This window comes from Sphaerodactylus townsendi, linkage group LG01, assembly GCF_021028975.2.
Source record: "Sphaerodactylus townsendi isolate TG3544 linkage group LG01, MPM_Stown_v2.3, whole genome shotgun sequence".
In the NCBI taxonomy this organism is placed as follows: domain Eukaryota; kingdom Metazoa; phylum Chordata; class Lepidosauria; order Squamata; family Sphaerodactylidae; genus Sphaerodactylus; species Sphaerodactylus townsendi.
In genome coordinates this window covers 48,129,967-48,147,521 of record NC_059425.1, presented here as the reverse complement: position 1 = coordinate 48,147,521, position 17,555 = coordinate 48,129,967, and the positions used below count along the sequence as shown (strand labels likewise).

At 46.2% G+C, this 17,555-nt stretch overlaps 1 protein-coding gene across 1 annotated transcript in view; it reads left to right on the top strand.

The window, feature by feature from the left end:
- TTC7A (tetratricopeptide repeat domain 7A) overlaps positions 1-17,555 on the top strand; it is a 197,949-nt gene that overhangs the window by 94,711 nt on the left and 85,683 nt on the right. The window contains exons 12-13 of the mRNA XM_048504819.1: positions 4,158-4,230; positions 16,909-17,069. Coding sequence (XP_048360776.1) covers positions 4,158-4,230; positions 16,909-17,069 — 234 coding nt within the window. The remainder of the gene's footprint in view (positions 1-4,157; positions 4,231-16,908; positions 17,070-17,555) is intronic.

Here is a 17,555-nt window from a genome sequence, read left to right as displayed (position 1 = left end):
ATTTAGAAAGTTTGGCAAAGAGGGAGTTGTTGAGCAAAGCGTTTTAATACTTCGAACCAATGCTTCATGCTCTTCCATGGTTTGTGAATAAATTAAAAGCGTCATCTAAGTACACCACTACTCCCTTGTATAATAAATCATGGAGAACTTCGTTGATAAGGGACCATAAAAGCTCCGGGGGGGCCCCACTTAACCGAATGGCATTATTAAGTATTCAAACTGTCCAAATTTAGGTGTTAAATGCAGTCAAATGTTCATAGCCTTCCGCAATTCTGACTCTGTAGTAAGCTTCTCTCAAGTCCAACTTAGTAAAAATCGTCCCTTGCCCAAAATGCATCTAAAGGTCCTTGATTAATGGCAAAGGGTATTTATTGGACAGGGAGACCGCATTGAGTCCTCGGTAATCTGTGCAGAGCCGTAAAGACCCATCCTTTTTTTCACAAACAATACAGGAGCAGCATCGTGTGTTTGGTAGCCCGCCGTATGAACCAGCGGCGAGGTTCTTGTCTAGAAACGCAGTTCCTTCTCCTCATTGGGACTCATCACGGTAGATTCTACCTTTGGGCAGTTAAGCCCCTGGCTGTATCCGCGATTTTGCAGTCAGTGTCTCTATGGGGTGGCAATTGATCGCATTCTTGCTCCTGAAATACTCTGGCTAAATCCTGGTAAGCCCGGTGGAATGCGGTAGAATCGGGAGCAATTAAGTGCATCGCTGATGAAGCCAGAGGCGGGGGTATGTCAGGAGAAGCCGAGTTTTCCCCCCAATTCATGTGTTCCCCGCAGGGAGGGTCAGTGAATTCTAAGATCCTTTCTTTCCAAATGAATTTTGGTTCATGCAACAACAACCATGGCATGCCCAGAACTATGGAGTGTTTGGCCACTGGCGCCAGAATAAAACTAATTTTCTCCCCAATGGTCGAAGCGCGCGGAGGAGAACCGGTTGCGTTTTGAACTGGGCCGGTCCTTCGATCCCGAGAGGACTGCCGTCCATTTGGGTGAATGGTATGGAAGCTTAGCCAGGGGACTTCGGTCTCAGACCTAGTTCCTCCGCCACCTGGGGCGCATTAAACAATGGGAGCACCCAGAATCTACAAGGGCTGAGGCTATAATGCGAGTATGTTTAGCGGGGTTGGCCAGAAAGCGCTTGAATCGTAATGGGGGCGCTGCCTTCACTCACCGCATCTGGAGTCGAACCCATATCCATGGGGGTTGAAGAGAGGCAAACAGCTGCTTCCCCTCCTCTGGAGTTAAGCCGGTAACTCCCTTGGAAACCCGAGCCCGTTGGAGGCGGCCGGATTTAGCGTGGTGGCTTGGCAGATGGGGTGCGTCGCGGCGGGCGGTTGGCTTCTGTTTTTTTCGGGCAGTTGGCTAGATGACCCGGTCCTCCGCAGTAAAGACACAATCCCAGGCGGCGGCCTTTCGGAGGTGGTCTCGGTGGAGGCTGCAGGGCTTGGCAGAATTAAGTAATGGCGGGTTTTGAAGCGTGGGCGGCCGACGCGGCGTACTCAAAGCGAGGCGCCACCTGGGACCCAAGTCGATCCAATCAGCAATAGTGCGCGGGAATCCGAATTAGAAACACCGTTTCACGCAGTTTGCCGTCGACGGCATCCGAGAAGTATTCACATTTCATGCGCTCAGGCCACTCAGGAGGGAGTCGAGCAGCCGCCGCACGAAATTCGCGGGCAAATTCTGCAAGCGGCGGTTGCCTTGCTGAATGGATTTGATGGTGCGGGCGGCTTCATTTTCAGCACCGGATCTTGGAAGCGAGCCCTTAAGGCTTGGAGGAACGCCGGCACCGTCGCGAAGTATCCTCATCTTGCAGATTCAAAGGGTCACAAACCAGTCGAAGCTGCCGCCCCATCTAAGACGGAACCGATGTCCCGTATTTTTTCGCGTTCAGACCGGTATAAATCGTCATAGTCCTCCATGTGGGCATCGAGTTGTAGGATGAAGTAGGGAAGTTTAGAAGCGGTCCCCATCGAAGCGGGCAGGTATTGGAGGTCTGTAATATCCTCTCTCCACGGCCCTTGGCGCCCGCTGAAGCGGCTGCGCAGTTGAGGCAGCGGTTGCGCAGGGGGGGGGGCGAATCGGTGGAGGTGGGGGGTACCAGCGCCGGCGCCGCTGGTGTTCGGTGGGAGCGGTCCTTGGAAGGTGGTAGCAGGACCCAGCAGCGTCGCCCCTCTGGCGTTGGCTGTACCAGTGACAGCGTAGACTCCAACCTGGGGCATCCTGTTCTGCTGCTTCTTCAGTTCCCTCTCCAAAGTGACTAGCTCTCTCTCCTTGCGAGTCAATGCATCCTGAATGCGCATGCAAAGCTGCTTTCTCTCGTTCCAGTTTGGCCAGTTCGCCCCGTTGAACCGCTGCAGTTAGTTCACTTTGCGTCGCCATAAGGCCTGAAGCAGCTTTGGGCGTTGGCGCTGTAAGTCCAGTTTGGAGTGTTCCAGGACTTTATCATGGACTGACAGTTTCTGCACATATTGTCGTTGCAGCGTCTTTAGTACGGTCAATTCGAGTTGGATTTCTTTGCGCTGCTGTTCCCGGTCCCTTTGCAGGTTTTCAGCGCTCTTGCTGCAGCTGCTCTCGTTCCTCTTCCCATAGCTGGCGTTCCACGGGCCCATGCTTCTTGGGCATCTCGCAGTCGACCCACTTCCTCATCCCAGCTCTCTTTTGATGGGAGGGGGAATAGATCCGGATGGGAATGCAGGCTTTCCTCGGATTCCTCTTCATCTGAACGTAGGACATCGTGCCCACCGGTGGCTCCACGGGGCACCTCAGGTGCCGCCGCTGATCCGGGATCTGGGGGGTCGATCGGGCTGAGTACGGATACCTCCCAATCCCCGATATAGTCCCGGTTTCAACGGTGGTCTTCGGACGGGCCCCAGTGCTATGCCACGGTGGATTCTTGGGAGCATCACCAAAATACGAGTCCAGGAATCGTTCAATGGACTCCTGTGTTGCCGCATGAAAGGTGGTCAGGCCCGTCTCCTCCGTGACAGGTTGCATCTGAGGTTTGTAATCCATACGGAAGCGGGCAGATATCCGATCCACAGGCACTTTCGATCCATAGACAAGCGCCCCAAAGCGACTCATGTAAGTCCCCATGAGTCGTCTCCTCGTCCCTCGTCCCAGCAGTAAGGGAAGACTTCGTGTTGATACGAGGACAGGAAAAGAGTTAACAGCGAGACCCGTTCTCCCGCCGGTTCCTCCAAATCCAGAAGGGAAAGCTCGGAGCCCTCTTTGGGGGCTACCGCACCTTCCACAGAAATATTCAACCTCTCCATGCCGAGACACCAGAGGTCCACTGCACTAGGAAGATAGATGAACTAAGATTCCTGCCACAATGTAAGGAATTCCATAGAAGCAGAAATAAAAGGCTTTTTTGGTGTAAAAGACCGTTTATTCAGACATCCTAGAAAGCTCCCGTACACGACGTGGCAGGAATAAAGTCTCCCGCCAGAAACACAGGTTATAACTCTGTCCATCCCATCCCCCCTCCCGGATTCCCATGGGAACGGAGGTCTCATCTCCCTCGCAGAGATAAGGTCTCCGCTGCAGAAGCTGGCCCATCGCCCGGGTTGTGGAATGTAGTCAAGGCCAGGCGGCTGACCCACTCATCAACACCATTGAATTCTTTACAACTCCCCGGGCCCACACTTCAGCTTTCCATTCCTATTCACTTTGAGGGCACCTCCCAATGCCCAATTGTCATCTCAAGAGCCTGGTCTAATATCTGGCTCCACTGCCTCCTTAACTCTTTACCCTCTAACCACCTGATTCCAGTACATTCTTAGACCGGATGGGATGCCTTCTCCATGTGCAGCTGCCACATGGATCATCCACCTATGCCTGCTGTCAGCTTCCTGGATCATACCCTTCCCACTGGTCACTCGATTTTATCCAGCTCAGAGTTTGCTTTAACCCTGCTTCTCCTGACCAGACGCTGGTATCCAAGGATGCCACATGTGCACAATCAGTGTCAATTGCAATGAATTCTCTTTTTTCCACTGCAGATTAAAGGGAAGGGTTTTGATCCATAGCTGCTTGAGTTCTGTCTTGAAATGGTGATTTTCAAGAGCATCATGTTGATGGCACCCAAAGATAAAATGAAATGCAACCATGCTCTCTTTTCAATTAATGTTTGTGTGTGTGTTTTACAGAGCACATCAGTTGGCACCGGAAGATCACCAGATCATTCTCTACCTCTCTCTGCAGCTGGCCCTGGTCAGGCAGGTAGGTGCAAAACCCAGTATCTATAAAACAGTGAAAATTCTTCCATAGCATACAACCAATTAATAAGGTCTTTCCCTTAGGGCAGTAGCCAGGCAGGTCCCAGTTGCATGGTGGCTGATTGTACCAGGCCAAGTGCTATGGGTAGTATTGGCTCCAATGGTTGGAGACCCAGCCATCATCTTCTGTTGAGCTAGATAGCCCACTGGCAATTTCAAAAAAATATTTTCTTATGGAAGGAACTGCAAAAAACAAGTTGGCTATCCAACACTAGACTTAATCTAAATCATGCTGGGTAAAGGAGCAGCTTTCATTCCATACTCAAAGGAAAGCTGAACAGGAAAGAGTTGTTTATCTAGGACCTAAACATTCCTCAGTCACTTTTATGGGAGCCTTATTACATTTCAGCTTACATTTCAAGGAATCTGAATCATAGCTTTCTATTCTTAAGCATCTTTACATAAGCTTTAAAACCTCTAAAGAAGCTTCTAGGAAACCAAATTAAATATTAGCATAGATTTTACTTTAAGAAAAACCGAATACTTTGGGGGAAATTATTCCCAGCCCTCCATGGCAGCCAGACAAGAAACAAAGTGCCACGTGAGCTCTTCTGCATCCCTGCCACCTCTGCTGGCATAGTGGGAGTCAGGGATGTAGGTATAGATTTTTTATGGGGAGGTTCGGGGTGGGGCCACACCCCCACCCGCCCCTAGGGCGTGGCCACACCTTCCCAAGCCCCGCCCACAGCCTAGCGCTTATAAAAGCAGCTCTCCAAGGCCAGGGACGGCAGACTCCCCCGCCCTGCCCTCCCCTGCCCCCCACCAGCTGGGCTCCCAGCCGGCAGCTGGCAGCTCCTTCTGCCCTCCCCTCTGGGAAGAGGCGTAGAGGGAAAATGGAGCCCGGTTCAAAATCTGAGTCCCCCCCACCCTGGCCCCCGGGCAGCCGCTGTGATGCTAGAATCCACCCCCAAACAGCATCACTTTCAATGGTGTTTAAACTGGAGAGCCCAAATTCTCCTTTTAAATCCACCTTAAAGGGAGAATCTGGGGTCCCCAGTTAAATAACATTGAAAGTGATGCTGTTTGGGGGTGGATTATCCCCCACCGTGAAACAGCATCACTTTCAATGTGGCGTAGTGGTTAAGAGCAGGTGCTTTCTAATCTGGAGGAACCGGGTTTGATTCCCTGCTCTGCCGCTTGAGCTGTGGAGGCTTATCTGGGGAATTCAGATTAGCCTGTACACTCCCACACACGCCAGTTGGGTGACCTTGAGCTAGTCACAGTTTTTCAGAGCTCTCTCAGCCCCACCCACCTCACAGGGTGTTTGTTGTGAGGGGGGAAGGGCAAGGAGATTGTAAGATCCTTTGAGTCTCCTACAGGAGAGAAAGGGGGATATAAATCCAAACTCTTCTTCTTCTTCTTCTAAACTGTGGACCTCAGATTCTCCCTTTAAATCCATGCTGAAGGGGGTGGATTTAAAAGGAAATTTGGGGGGTGCCTGCTGTCAGGGGTGCAATTGTTAAGCTACCAGCACCAAACTTTTAGGGTATCTTTAGGAGACTCTCCTAATGATACCACCCAGTTTTGGTGAAGTTTGGTTCAGGGGGTCCAAAGTTATGGACCCTCAAAGGTGTAGCCCCATCTCCTATTACCTCCCATTGGAAACAATGGGGGATGGGGCACCCCTTTTGGAAGTCTATAGCTTTGGACCCCCTAGACCAAACTTCACAAAACCTGGTTGGTATCAGTAAGAGACTCTCCTGATGTTACCTCCCAGGTTTGGTGAAATTTAGTTCAGGGTGTCCAAAGTTATGGACCCTCAAAGGTGTAGCCCTCATCTTCTGTTATCTCCCTTGGAAACAATGGAGGATGGATCACCCCCTTTGGGAGTCCATAGCTTTGGACCCCCTGGACCAAACTTCACAAAACCTAGGTGGTATCAGTAAGAGACTCTCCTGATGATACCACCCAGGTTTGGTGAAATTTAGTTCAGGGTGTCCAAAGTTATGGACCCTCAAAGGAGTAGCCCCCATCTTCTATTAGCTCCCATTGGAAACAATGAAGGATGGGGGCACCCCCTTTGGGAGTCCATAGCTTTGGACCCCCTGGACCAAACCTCACCAAACCTGGGTAGTATCATCAGGAGAGTTCACCAAACAATCCCTGAAAGTTTGGTGCTGCTAGCCCAAACAATGCGCCCCCTGCAGGCCAAAAACCAAAAAACACTAAAAATGTTTTAAAAACCCACAAACTGGTGGGCGGAGCTTCGGACATGAATGGGGGGGTTCAAACCCGAGAACCCCCCCTTACCTACGTGCTTGGTGGGAGTGTTCCGGGGGTGTGGCTGGGGGTGAAGCTGACATTAGTTGGCATCTACCCAGCAATTGCCTGCCAGAATGCCAGTGCCCTGGGCTTGGACTTAAGCCAACCTTGTGGGTGGTGCAAATATTTAGAGCCAAATGGAGGGGTTTTTGGTGGTAAGGAGATTTTGTTTTGTTTTTGGTCTCCCTGCACTGCCAAGAACCCTCTTGGAGTTGCGGGGTGGCTCCACAGCGGTTCTGCATCCCACCAGTGAAGCTCTGGCTTGGGCTGCCCAAGTTCTTTAGCACTATGTGTACTTCAGCACTATGTGGGGTTTGTAGAAATTGTGCCTACTGCCTTAGACGTTCATCCAATTTGTGCCTAGACTTTCCAGTCTTGCTTACATGCAAATAAATCCTGTTTATGTGTGTGAATCTGCTTAGCTGATCAGAAAGTCTTTAGGTTTATTTTTGTAAAAACATAAAATACAGGAGCAGGCGGTAAGAAATGTAGAGTTTGTGGGAAACTTGTGGGTCAATGCTGAGATTTTTTTTAAAAAACAAGATCTTTTCCTCAAGAATTGGAATGTAAATGTTAGCAACCTACAAGTGCTGCAGATGGAGGCTGGGAGAAATCAAAATAGATGATAACCATTGTTCCGTAATCAGCCATAACTTTGTTAAGAATGCATAGCAGCTATTCACAGCTCAAAGTAAAGGCAATTTTAGGTTCTTTAATTCCAGATGGCAGAGTGTTTATGATTGCCAGTTATCCCCTGGCATCTGGCAGGGGGTGGGGGAACTTACCAGCAGAAAACTGAGGTGACTGCTTGAAGCTCATCCATTTGCTATTTCACTGTAAAAAGTAGATGACTAAAGTTTGTTTTCCTAAGCAATCCCATGCACATGTCGTTTTTCCTTTTTTTTTGTTTTGAGGAGGATTTCTGTGAAGCTATAATGACACAAATGCATGCATGTTGCAGCTTCTCTAATTGTGCCACTATAGTTTTTCAGGCATCCCCCTCAAACAAACAAAAAAAAGAAATAACGACACGTGCATGGGATTGCTAGGCAAAACAAACTTTAGTCCTCTACTTTTTACAGTGAAATAGCAAACAGATGGGCTGCAAGCAGTGAAAACCTCTATGGGGAGTCTTCATGGAGAATCTGCTGGAGCACAGAAAATGGTGGGCGCCACTGTGAAACTGACAAGAGTTCCCTGCAGCAGCCAGGAAAAAAGATCCATTTTGGCTGGCAATGCTTATGCTGTGGGAACACAAAATGCCAAAATGGATCTTTTTATAATGTCCTAATGATGTTATATTTATGTTGTGTGGAATCCACCATGGATGCATAATTTGAGGTGTTTGAACAAACAGCAGAAGCAGATCAGTAGCCTTGGGAACACTGAGCCTTCATTATAGGGTCCTTCTTGACTAGGAGACATAGAAGATGCTTAAAACTCTGCCAAGAGAAAAAGGAACAGATAAAAGCAAACTGAGAAAATTAGTGCTAGACAGTTAAAAGAATATACTGGATTCATACTGGCAGAAGTTCTGTATGACAGTATACAAGAAAAGTGACTGATACAGGGCTCTGGTGACAAGCTTAGGGATGTGCCTTCTGGGTGGTTGAAGCCAGAAATGAAGAATGAAAAGAAGATTGGACCAAGTGATTTTGGAGCAGCTTTTGCAGATACTTCCACTGTGAGCATATTATTGGGTGGCTTGTAGCAAACTAATGGACCTGAAGGAGGGATGTTGGAAACCTTTAAAGCTGTTGAGCCAAAAGACCCTGTTAAAGAGACATCAGGACACGCTGAGACCATGAGCTTGCCCAGCCTTGGCAGGAACATCTCTGAAGCTGTCAGGAGCACTAGGGTTCACATGTGAGCTGGGGGCCAATCCCCATGGGAGACCTCTCTGTGAAACACCACTGAAGATGCCAGCCACAGATGCAGGCAAAACGTTAGGAACAAGATCCACCAGACCATGGCCACACAGCCCAGAAAACCCACCACAACCAGTTGAATCCGGCCGTGAAAGCCTTTGACAATATGCCAAAAACTCAGTTTAAACCCGACATTTGACATGTGTAATGCTGCACAGGTAAAATATTCTGCCCCAGCAATAGCATGGACCTATGGCAGGCAGTATTGTGAAAGCCAAAATGAGAAAATGAATGTATTTAGTTCTCAGCAAGCGTGTGAAGCCACCCTGGTCTATTCTGATTTAGCATCACTCATAAGATAAAGGAGGGGGGAGTTTCCTAGCCCTTCTACCTGATATGGTTTTAACCAAAGATGGCATTGAAAGTGGGAGCATTCTCCCATTGTACTTCAGCCCATTCCTGTCCAAGGCACACACTGGAAAAGCAGTCATTATTTCTCTTAAATAGGTACAGTTGGAGGCTATGTTAATTAACTTATCCAAATCATTACAAGGAAACAAAGCTGTTCTTCTGCTGTGAAATGGCTTTTAAGTTTTCATTTTTCTTTGAACAGCAACAGGGAAAGTGAAAGGTGGCTGCTCAGCTGTAATCTTCCTTTTGCAAATGTACCATATTTTCAAAGTTAAGCTGTATTGTTTGAGACAATATTCTAGATGTTGCATGAAATATTGAAAAGAATGGGGGACTTTTTTTCATTGCAGTCTTCTACCTGTTCAGGGCCAACATATGCTTGTCTGTTCCCACTTCCTAACTGTGGCATCAGCTGATGACTAGCATGTGTGAGCAGAGATGTAGCAAGGGGGGAAAGTGCCCGGTGCGTCCTCCACCCCACCCCAGAATGCCCCCTCCATGCCCCCACAGGGGCGCGCGCCCAGTGCGTCGCACATACCCCACCCCCTTGGACCTATACCTCTGTATGTGAATAGGGTTGCCAGCCTCTAAGTGGTGGCTGATGATCTCCCACAGTTACAACTGATTTCCAGGTAACAGAGATCAGTTCACTTGGAAAAAATGGCTGCTTTGGAAGGTTGACTTTATGGCATTATATCCCATTGAAGTCCCTCCCCTCCCAAACCCCATCCTTTTCAGGCTGCACCCCATCATCTCCAGGTATTTCCCAACCTGAGCTGGCAACCCTGTGTATGACCAAAGTGTCACAAGACTGGGCAGTTCTAGAGGGTGGGCTTGCCTTTGTCTCTCCTGTCGAGGACAATAGGTGGCAGGTGTTGAGAAAGGTCCCTCTCTGCCTGCCATCTATTGCCAGTAAATGGTATGCGATCAGATGGACCAATAGTCTGATTTTGCAGAAGCCATCTCCAGCTATTCATGTATCTTTCATATATGATAACTAATCAGTTGCAAAGCAGGTGTACATCAGCTTCTTCCAGTTCTTCTCCACCAAGCTGTGAGGCATGAAACTTTGGTTACTGTCTATTTATTTATTGCCTGCCTTTCTCACTGAGATTCAACAAAGCATCAGACATGAAATATCAAACTTAGCAGAACATGGAATGGCAGAAGTGAAAAAATGACTTAATAAAAACAAGATAGCAAATACAATAAATAGATAATATATACTATAAATAGTGGCATCGGCTAGTATGCATGAAGTGCTTTCTTTGACATACCTTGCCCCACAGTGCCTTCACAGTGGGGTCTCCCCATGTTTCCTTGTTGAAAAGTGAGGAAGTGCCCCCCTAACTACTGCAGGGCTTGTGGGGATTGCCTGCCCTTAGTTTTGGGTCCCCCCCTCGCAATTGCAAGATTGCTGGCATTTTGTGTAGACATTCAAATGACATATTGATATTCCTCTGCTCCAAACCGTTGTCCGCTTCCCTCCCCTCCTCCAGCCCCTGCCTGCGGGTTGCAGTGACCTTTCTCTTTCCAAGTGTTGGATTGTGCCCTTCTGAGAAAAGTTGTCCTAAAAAAAAATAATCCCCAGCTGCAGCCGGCATGCCTTAGGTAGTTCTTGGCATTTTGCCGTCGAAAAAGCTGGTAGCGAAAAATAGATGGACCGAAGAGAACACAGGCAGTGACACCAAGATCTCTGGAGTGCATTGCCAGGTTGGGATGTCGGCCGATCAGTGTTAAGCAGGGTGGAGGTCAGGAGGAGAACCAAAGGTTGCCAGCCAAGGCAGACTTACTCAAGAGCATCCCATGGAACAAAATGGGTATCTGGAGAGCCTGCAGGCTGCAGCTCTGCAGTGGCAGGAGCCTCCCCTCCACTGGCGCCCCTCTCCCTCACAATGCCTTCCTCCTGCCAAATCCAAGCTAAGGTACAGGAACACCTGAGCTTTCCAAACACAACTCAGCTAGTGAGAGCAGATCCCTTCAGAAAGACCTTTTTTTAGCTCTTAACTGTCATATCAATATTTCTCATGTCACTATTGTGAGATTTGAGGAATATAGATATGACATTTTTATTTCTAGAAGAGACAGTGGTGTAGCGCCAAGGGGGTGGAGGTTATGTAACGCACCGGGTGTGCGCCGGTGTGGGGGCATGGCGAGGGCACAGGGCACACGCTTGCCCCAGGCACAGTTTCCCCTCGCTCTGGCCCTGAGAAGAGAAGAAGAGTTTTGGATTTATACCCCCCTTCTCTCCTGCAAGGAGACTCAAAGGAGCTTACAAACTCCTTTCCCTTCGTCTCCCCACAACAGACAGGTGGGGCTCAGAGAGTTCCAAAGAACTGTGACTAGCCCAAGGTCATCCAACAGGAATGTATAGGAGTGGAAAAACAAATCTGATTCACCAAATAAGACTCCACCGCTCATGTGGAGGAGTGGAGAATCAAACCCTGTCCTCCAGATTAGAGGTCACCTGCTCTTATTCACTACACCACTTTGGCTCTCTGGCTCTATAAAAATGCTGGCTGTTGATCCCCAGAAATACCTGTGAGGAATGGGAGAGGGGTGACTGGAAGGAGGGAAACCCCTCAGTGAGAGAAAACATTGGGGTTTCCCTGTTTTCACTAACTGTGGAACATCTGAGATCTTTGGTGCCATAAGAATAAGTGCATTGGTACAGAAATTTCTGCCCTAAAAGAAAGGTATCTTCTTTGCAGGGCAGAGGACCAGTGAATAATCAGCAATAGACTTCACAGTCCTGATTCCTTTATAAAAGTGCCGTCCTTGCCTGTTTCATTATGCTACAGAAGAATAACAGAGGTGTAAGAGCCCTTCTGATTACCTCAGGCATGCTATTCCAACAAATAATGCATATACACTGACAGATATCAGTCTTACCCACTTGCAGGATGATATTTTAAGGAAGCTTTGCTCAGATGAGTGAAGCTTTCCTTGTGGAGCACACAGAGCAGGAGCGAGGGGGAACTGTGCCTGGGGCACATGTGTTCTCTCCGCCCCTGCCACACCCCTACCTGCCACGCCCCCAGAATGCCCACACCCTGCCTCAGTCACGCCCCTGTCACACCCCTGCACTGGCGTGCACCTGGTGCAAGACCGCCCTGCCCCCTGGGCGCTACGTCACTGGGAGCTCAGCAGAAGTGGTCCTGCAGTTATGAGGGTCGAAGGACATGTGCTAATCAATTCCTTGAATCAAACCCAGTGACTGATAAGTAATCTATGAAGTTTCTGGAAAATGGATTACATTAGTTGAATTTGTTTTTGGGAATGAGCAGGGAGAAACTGTAAGAGATTCTTCCAGACTTTGCCTTAAAGATGTATAATTTTCAGCTGCAGATGACTATTTCTGTTGCAGGCATTCACATACATACAATCTCTTGAGCACAGAAGCCATTTGTCTTCATGCCCAACTTGTGAGCTTCTCAAAGTAGGATTGCTAGTCCTCAACCAGCATTCCCTGGGGGGAAGGGACGGGACTAACCTGGATGGCATCCCACAACATAGTAATGTCATTTCTGGCTGCATAACTGGAAGTGACATTGCCACATTGTGGAGCACTCCAGTATTTCTCCAAAACTCTATGTTAACTTGGTGATACCACTTACAGTTGCCATTCTCCCATTTTTTCCCCACTGGTCCATTTAGTGCCAACTAGGAGTGGGGGTGCTTTGTGGGTGGGGGAAGGGAGACAAATGGTACCTCTATTCCAAAGGCATCTAAAATCTAAAACGAACCATGGTTTGATCCCTTAGAATAGATCTTACATTCTAAGTGAATTAGTGTAGCTGTCATGATGACAGAAAACAAAACTATAGCCCCTAATTGTGTCTCCCATTTACATTTTAATTGTTATCATATGATTAAAGACCATTTTGAAAGCACTTATGTGTAGGAAAAAGTGCCTATATTTGGTAAATGTTCATTCTGAAGTCATGAGTTCTTTAATGTAAATAGCTCTCCTTTCTACCATTTCCCCTGTTGTGTTCCTTTTAGCAAATAAAGTTCCTTATGTCCTCCTGGAGGATCATTTTTAAGGTGACTCAAGCCATCTGTAAAGATCCACTATCAATAACAAAGGAGGCAGATTTCCTTGGAGAATTTCTTTTAGACAGCAAAAAGATAGAATGTCAAGCCATGACAGCAGAAAGAGAATTTGTATTCATTATAGATGTCAAGGGTCCACTGTCCAGAAACTTGATTCTAAATACATTCTGTCAAAGGGAGTTATTTGGGATACATGTTGCTTCATAGGTAATACCAGGACTCAAAAGCAACATTCCTTAGGGCCTGGTAGAAACTTTTAACATAGCCAACCTCAGCCCTTTCCAATACATAGGCCCCTTCCTCACACGCAAAATAATGTGTTTTCAAACCACTTTCACAACCGTTTTCAAGTGGATTTTGCCATTCCGCACAGCTTCAAAGAGCATTGAAAGCAGTTTGAAAGTGCATTATTCTGCATGTGCGGAATGAGCCATAGATAAAGTCTCAAGAATCAAAAAAGACCCCAAATAATGTACACTTTAGCTGTCCATTCATGAGTTGACTCCAGTGTGGTTTCCACTCTGTCAGAGTCTGTCAGAGCTCCACAGCAGCTGGGGATGGCACAGTGAAAGTGTTACTGTGCTATCTCCAAAGAGGTTTTGAGTGGCGCAGAAAGGAGGCAAAATTGAGAAGCCTTACTGCCTGAATAGCCTCACTGGAAAAAAAGACATACATCACACTTTTTGATGGCTTAAGTCTGTGGCGGGATTGGGGGGGGGGGGACATTCCCTGGCTGAAACTCCAATGGAAGTCAACTAAAGTCAACTCCACCCCAGGAACACTTCTGACCCACCCTTTGCTGCACTGGCATGCTCTCCTGTGCCAGCATACCTTCGGGGTGGTGGGCCATTCCGGTTTTGGGCAGTACAGAGCTGTGTGGCACCCACCCACCAACGTGTTTTCTCTCTCTGCCAGCATAGGTGCCCCTTATAATGCCAGCGGGGTAGGTGAACACACTGATGCCAGCCCCCAGAACTCTCACAACCTGCTCTGCCCCCTCACCCATCCGAATTAGGCTGTAAATAAAACATAATATAAACACATACACTCATAAAAACACAGAGATAGTGAGGAGAGCTAATAACAGTTGGTAAGAAAAACTGAATCAAACAAAAAAGTCTTCACCTGCTAGAAGAAGACAATGAGAGAAGGGCAAGTGATCTTACATTCTAAGTGAATTAGTGTAGCTGTCATGATGACAGAAAACAAAACTATAGCCCCTAATTGTGTCTCCCATTTACATTCCTGGGGAAGGAATTACGTGATTTTGACCAAGAGGCTCTTTCTCAGGTTGCTACCCATCTAGCCTCAGTTGGGGATGATAGTAGTGGTTGATTAGGTTCATGTGGGAGTAAGCAGTCCTTCAGTCCTATGCTGGCCCCAAGCCCATTACAAGAGCTTCGAATTCAGCCAAGAAGCAAACTGGGAGTCAGTATAGATGGAACAAGACTGGAAAAATATGGTCCCTACAGTCCACTTCAATCAGCATTCTGGCTACAGCATTTTATTTTTACCAGCTGTAGGTTACAGTCAGTCTTCAAGAGCAGCCCCATGTTAAGCCCATTGCAGAAATCTCATTTAGATATTACAAGGACACTGATTAAAGTTGTCCTAGTCATATTGTCACCTTTTTACCCAATAGAAGACTGATGTGACTTTAATTGTTGAAAACCATGTTGAGCTTCTAGGAAAAATATGGCCTTGCAGCTTACATCAGGCATCTTCTAGACCTCCAAGAAATAGTAATATGTACATATTTTCCCTTCTCCTCACTTCACGGTGCTGCTTGAATCATTTTGAATCTGTTGTTTCATGCTCAACTTGTTTCCTGCTTTTCCTTGGGATTACAATGAGCAACCCAGTGCATCTTTCACATTCCATATGATATAGATAATTTGTTTGGTTGCTATGTCTATGCTTTGGTCTTTCTTCAAGGAGCTGAGAGGTTTACAGATGGCCTCCAGGCGGCCTCACATTCAAGTACAACTTTCGACCTCATTAGGCTCAGCAGCCGATCCTTTTTATTCTCCTGAGTGTTCTCTGGTTGGAGATCACAGAGAAATTCATGATTGCTAACTAACATGTGAAATTCCTAGAGGTTTGGGGAAGACACCTGGGGACAGCAGAGCTTGGGGATGGAGCTCAATGGCTGTATGATTTCATTGAGTCTACCTTCCACACCTGTCATTATCTTCAGTGGAACATCTCTGTAGTCTGTTGCAATTCCAGGCCTCACTTGGAAGATGGCAACCAGTAGCATTTTGCTAAATCTGATCAGACAGTCTGATTTGTGCTTGGACAAGAGTCTTTTGAGATATTGTATCCAGGAGACATGGAAATCAAGACAGAGCAATATTTCTTATCTGTATAGTTATAGTAACAATTAAACTTAATTTGCTGCTAGAACTTCCTTGTAATTGTTTTCTTTCCAGTCCACTGTAAATTCAGAAGTGGATTAACATATAGTTAATGATGGGCAATCTAAAATACTGGCCTGGATCAAGAAATGGTGGTGGTAAAAATATCACAGGGACTAACTGTAAGCTGTTCTGATCTTTTACAAGGAAAAGCAGTTTGTATAATGGAGAAAAAAACACATTGCGTTCCACTGTGAAAGATTACTCGTTGCTCAAATACAAAGTTGGGGACAAGAATTTTGGGGTGCATAATCACAAATTGGATTTATGATACTATCATACTGAATCAAAGTTCTATATATTACATGCAAGTGCTATTGATCCTGTGTAAAGACTTATAAGGGATTTAGTACTGGGACTTGGCTTTTTTAATTTGCAGTGGAACCCTTCGTTTATTTGAAGTACCTATACAGACAATACATAGTACCTTCCTTTAAAAAAAACAAAAAACCTTCCTAGCTTTATATCTATGAAATGGGGCTTTCCCGAGGATTCTTCTTACGTAGCAGCTCAGAGCAGGAAATGCTGTTGACTGTGCCCCTGCCAGGTTCAGCAGTCTGCCTCCCTGTCTCTTACTTATTCACAGTGCCATCCTGATTGCACAACCAGTCGAGAGCATTTGCTTGAGGCGGTAATATTTGGGATAAGCAAATGTGCAGCAGTGCGCAATCCGAGACTTGAACCTCAGCATTCTCAGCAGCATAGCGATGAATCCTTGGGAATGTAGCATCTTAACTCTTATACAGCAGGGAAAACAGCAGCAGCTTAGGGAAATCAAAAGTGTGGGGCTAACCCACAATTTATTCCTATTGCAATTTTTTTAAAAACAAGAAACATCTTGATTTGGACTGCTTTGCTTGAGGGCCGTTGTGCCCTCCATACAAGCCCCAGAAGAATTTGGTTGGTCAGTACTAGAAATAGGATAGTGGACAAGATACATCTCTGGTCTGATCCTGATGGCCACTTTTTGGCTTCAAACCGTCACAGTGTGTTTTTCCTTTCTCTTTTTTTAAAAAAATAACATGTAGAATAGATCTCTCTGCTGCAATTGTTGAAAGATTTTGAATTCTGGTCTAAGTAGAAAATTAAATATTTTTAGAGTGATTATGCAGAATCTATGGCTCATTCCGCACATGTAGAATAATGCACTTTCAAACTGCTTTCAGTGCTTGTTGAAGCTGTGCGGAATGGCAAAATCCACTTGCAAACAGTTGTGAAAGTGGTTTGAAAACGCATTATTTTGCGTGTGCGGAAGGGGCCTATATTAAAGAGGTTGTTCAATTCGTGGCTATCAGCTTGATGGCTGTGAAATGACAGCAACACTATTATTATTCTGCATGCACAGTAGATTGTAATATGGACATCTGTTAATGAATATTAATTTACTATAACCCAGATAATTGATATACTTTTTCAGGATTTCTAATGTGTATACCTATGATGTCATCTGTGCTCCTGATGTGAAACGTGCTTTTATTTATTCAGGGTTGTTTTTTTTATGATGATGATATTTTTGTTGGTTTTGTATTTATGGTTAATGGCTAAAATAAATATATCTGATCTGAAATGAATGTAGAATTAAGTAAGAAAAACATTTTTATTTTCTAGATTTGTGATGCAATAGAACACCTCCAAGAAGCAGTGAAATTGTGCAAGGATCATATGAATTCCCTTCACCTGCTTGCCCTCCTCTTTTCAGCCCAAAAACACTATCAGCCTGCTTTGGATGTCATCAATATGGCCCTGTCAGAATATCCAGAAACCTTTAGGTAAGCAACATTAGAGATATGTCTAATTAGAGATATGTTTGAAGCAGGGGTAAGCATCTTTTTTTGTGACCAGGCACAATTCTTGGTACACTCTGCCTGATTCTTGGTAAACTCGTCCCTGATTTTAACATCATAAGTGATGTATAATTTCAGGACCTCATACTAGAGGCAATTTTTCCAGCACAGCTCACTTTTAGTATCAGAACTAGATACAGGAAAAAAGCGAGAGATTGAAGGAAAATGAGTCAGGGGAGAGAAAAGGAAGCAAATTGTAAACTTTTTTGCGACTCCTTACGGTTGAGAAAAGCAATGAAAAATCCAAATGGATCTTCATCTTCAATATATAAGATTCCTTTCTCAGACTCCTCATCACCAAACCCTAAATTCCTGGCTGCAGGTGTCAGCTGCTGTATTGGGAGGGCAGTGAAAGAGGTAACCTTGATGGATCCCTCTTCCAATATAGGAATGATTTCCTAAATATTAAAT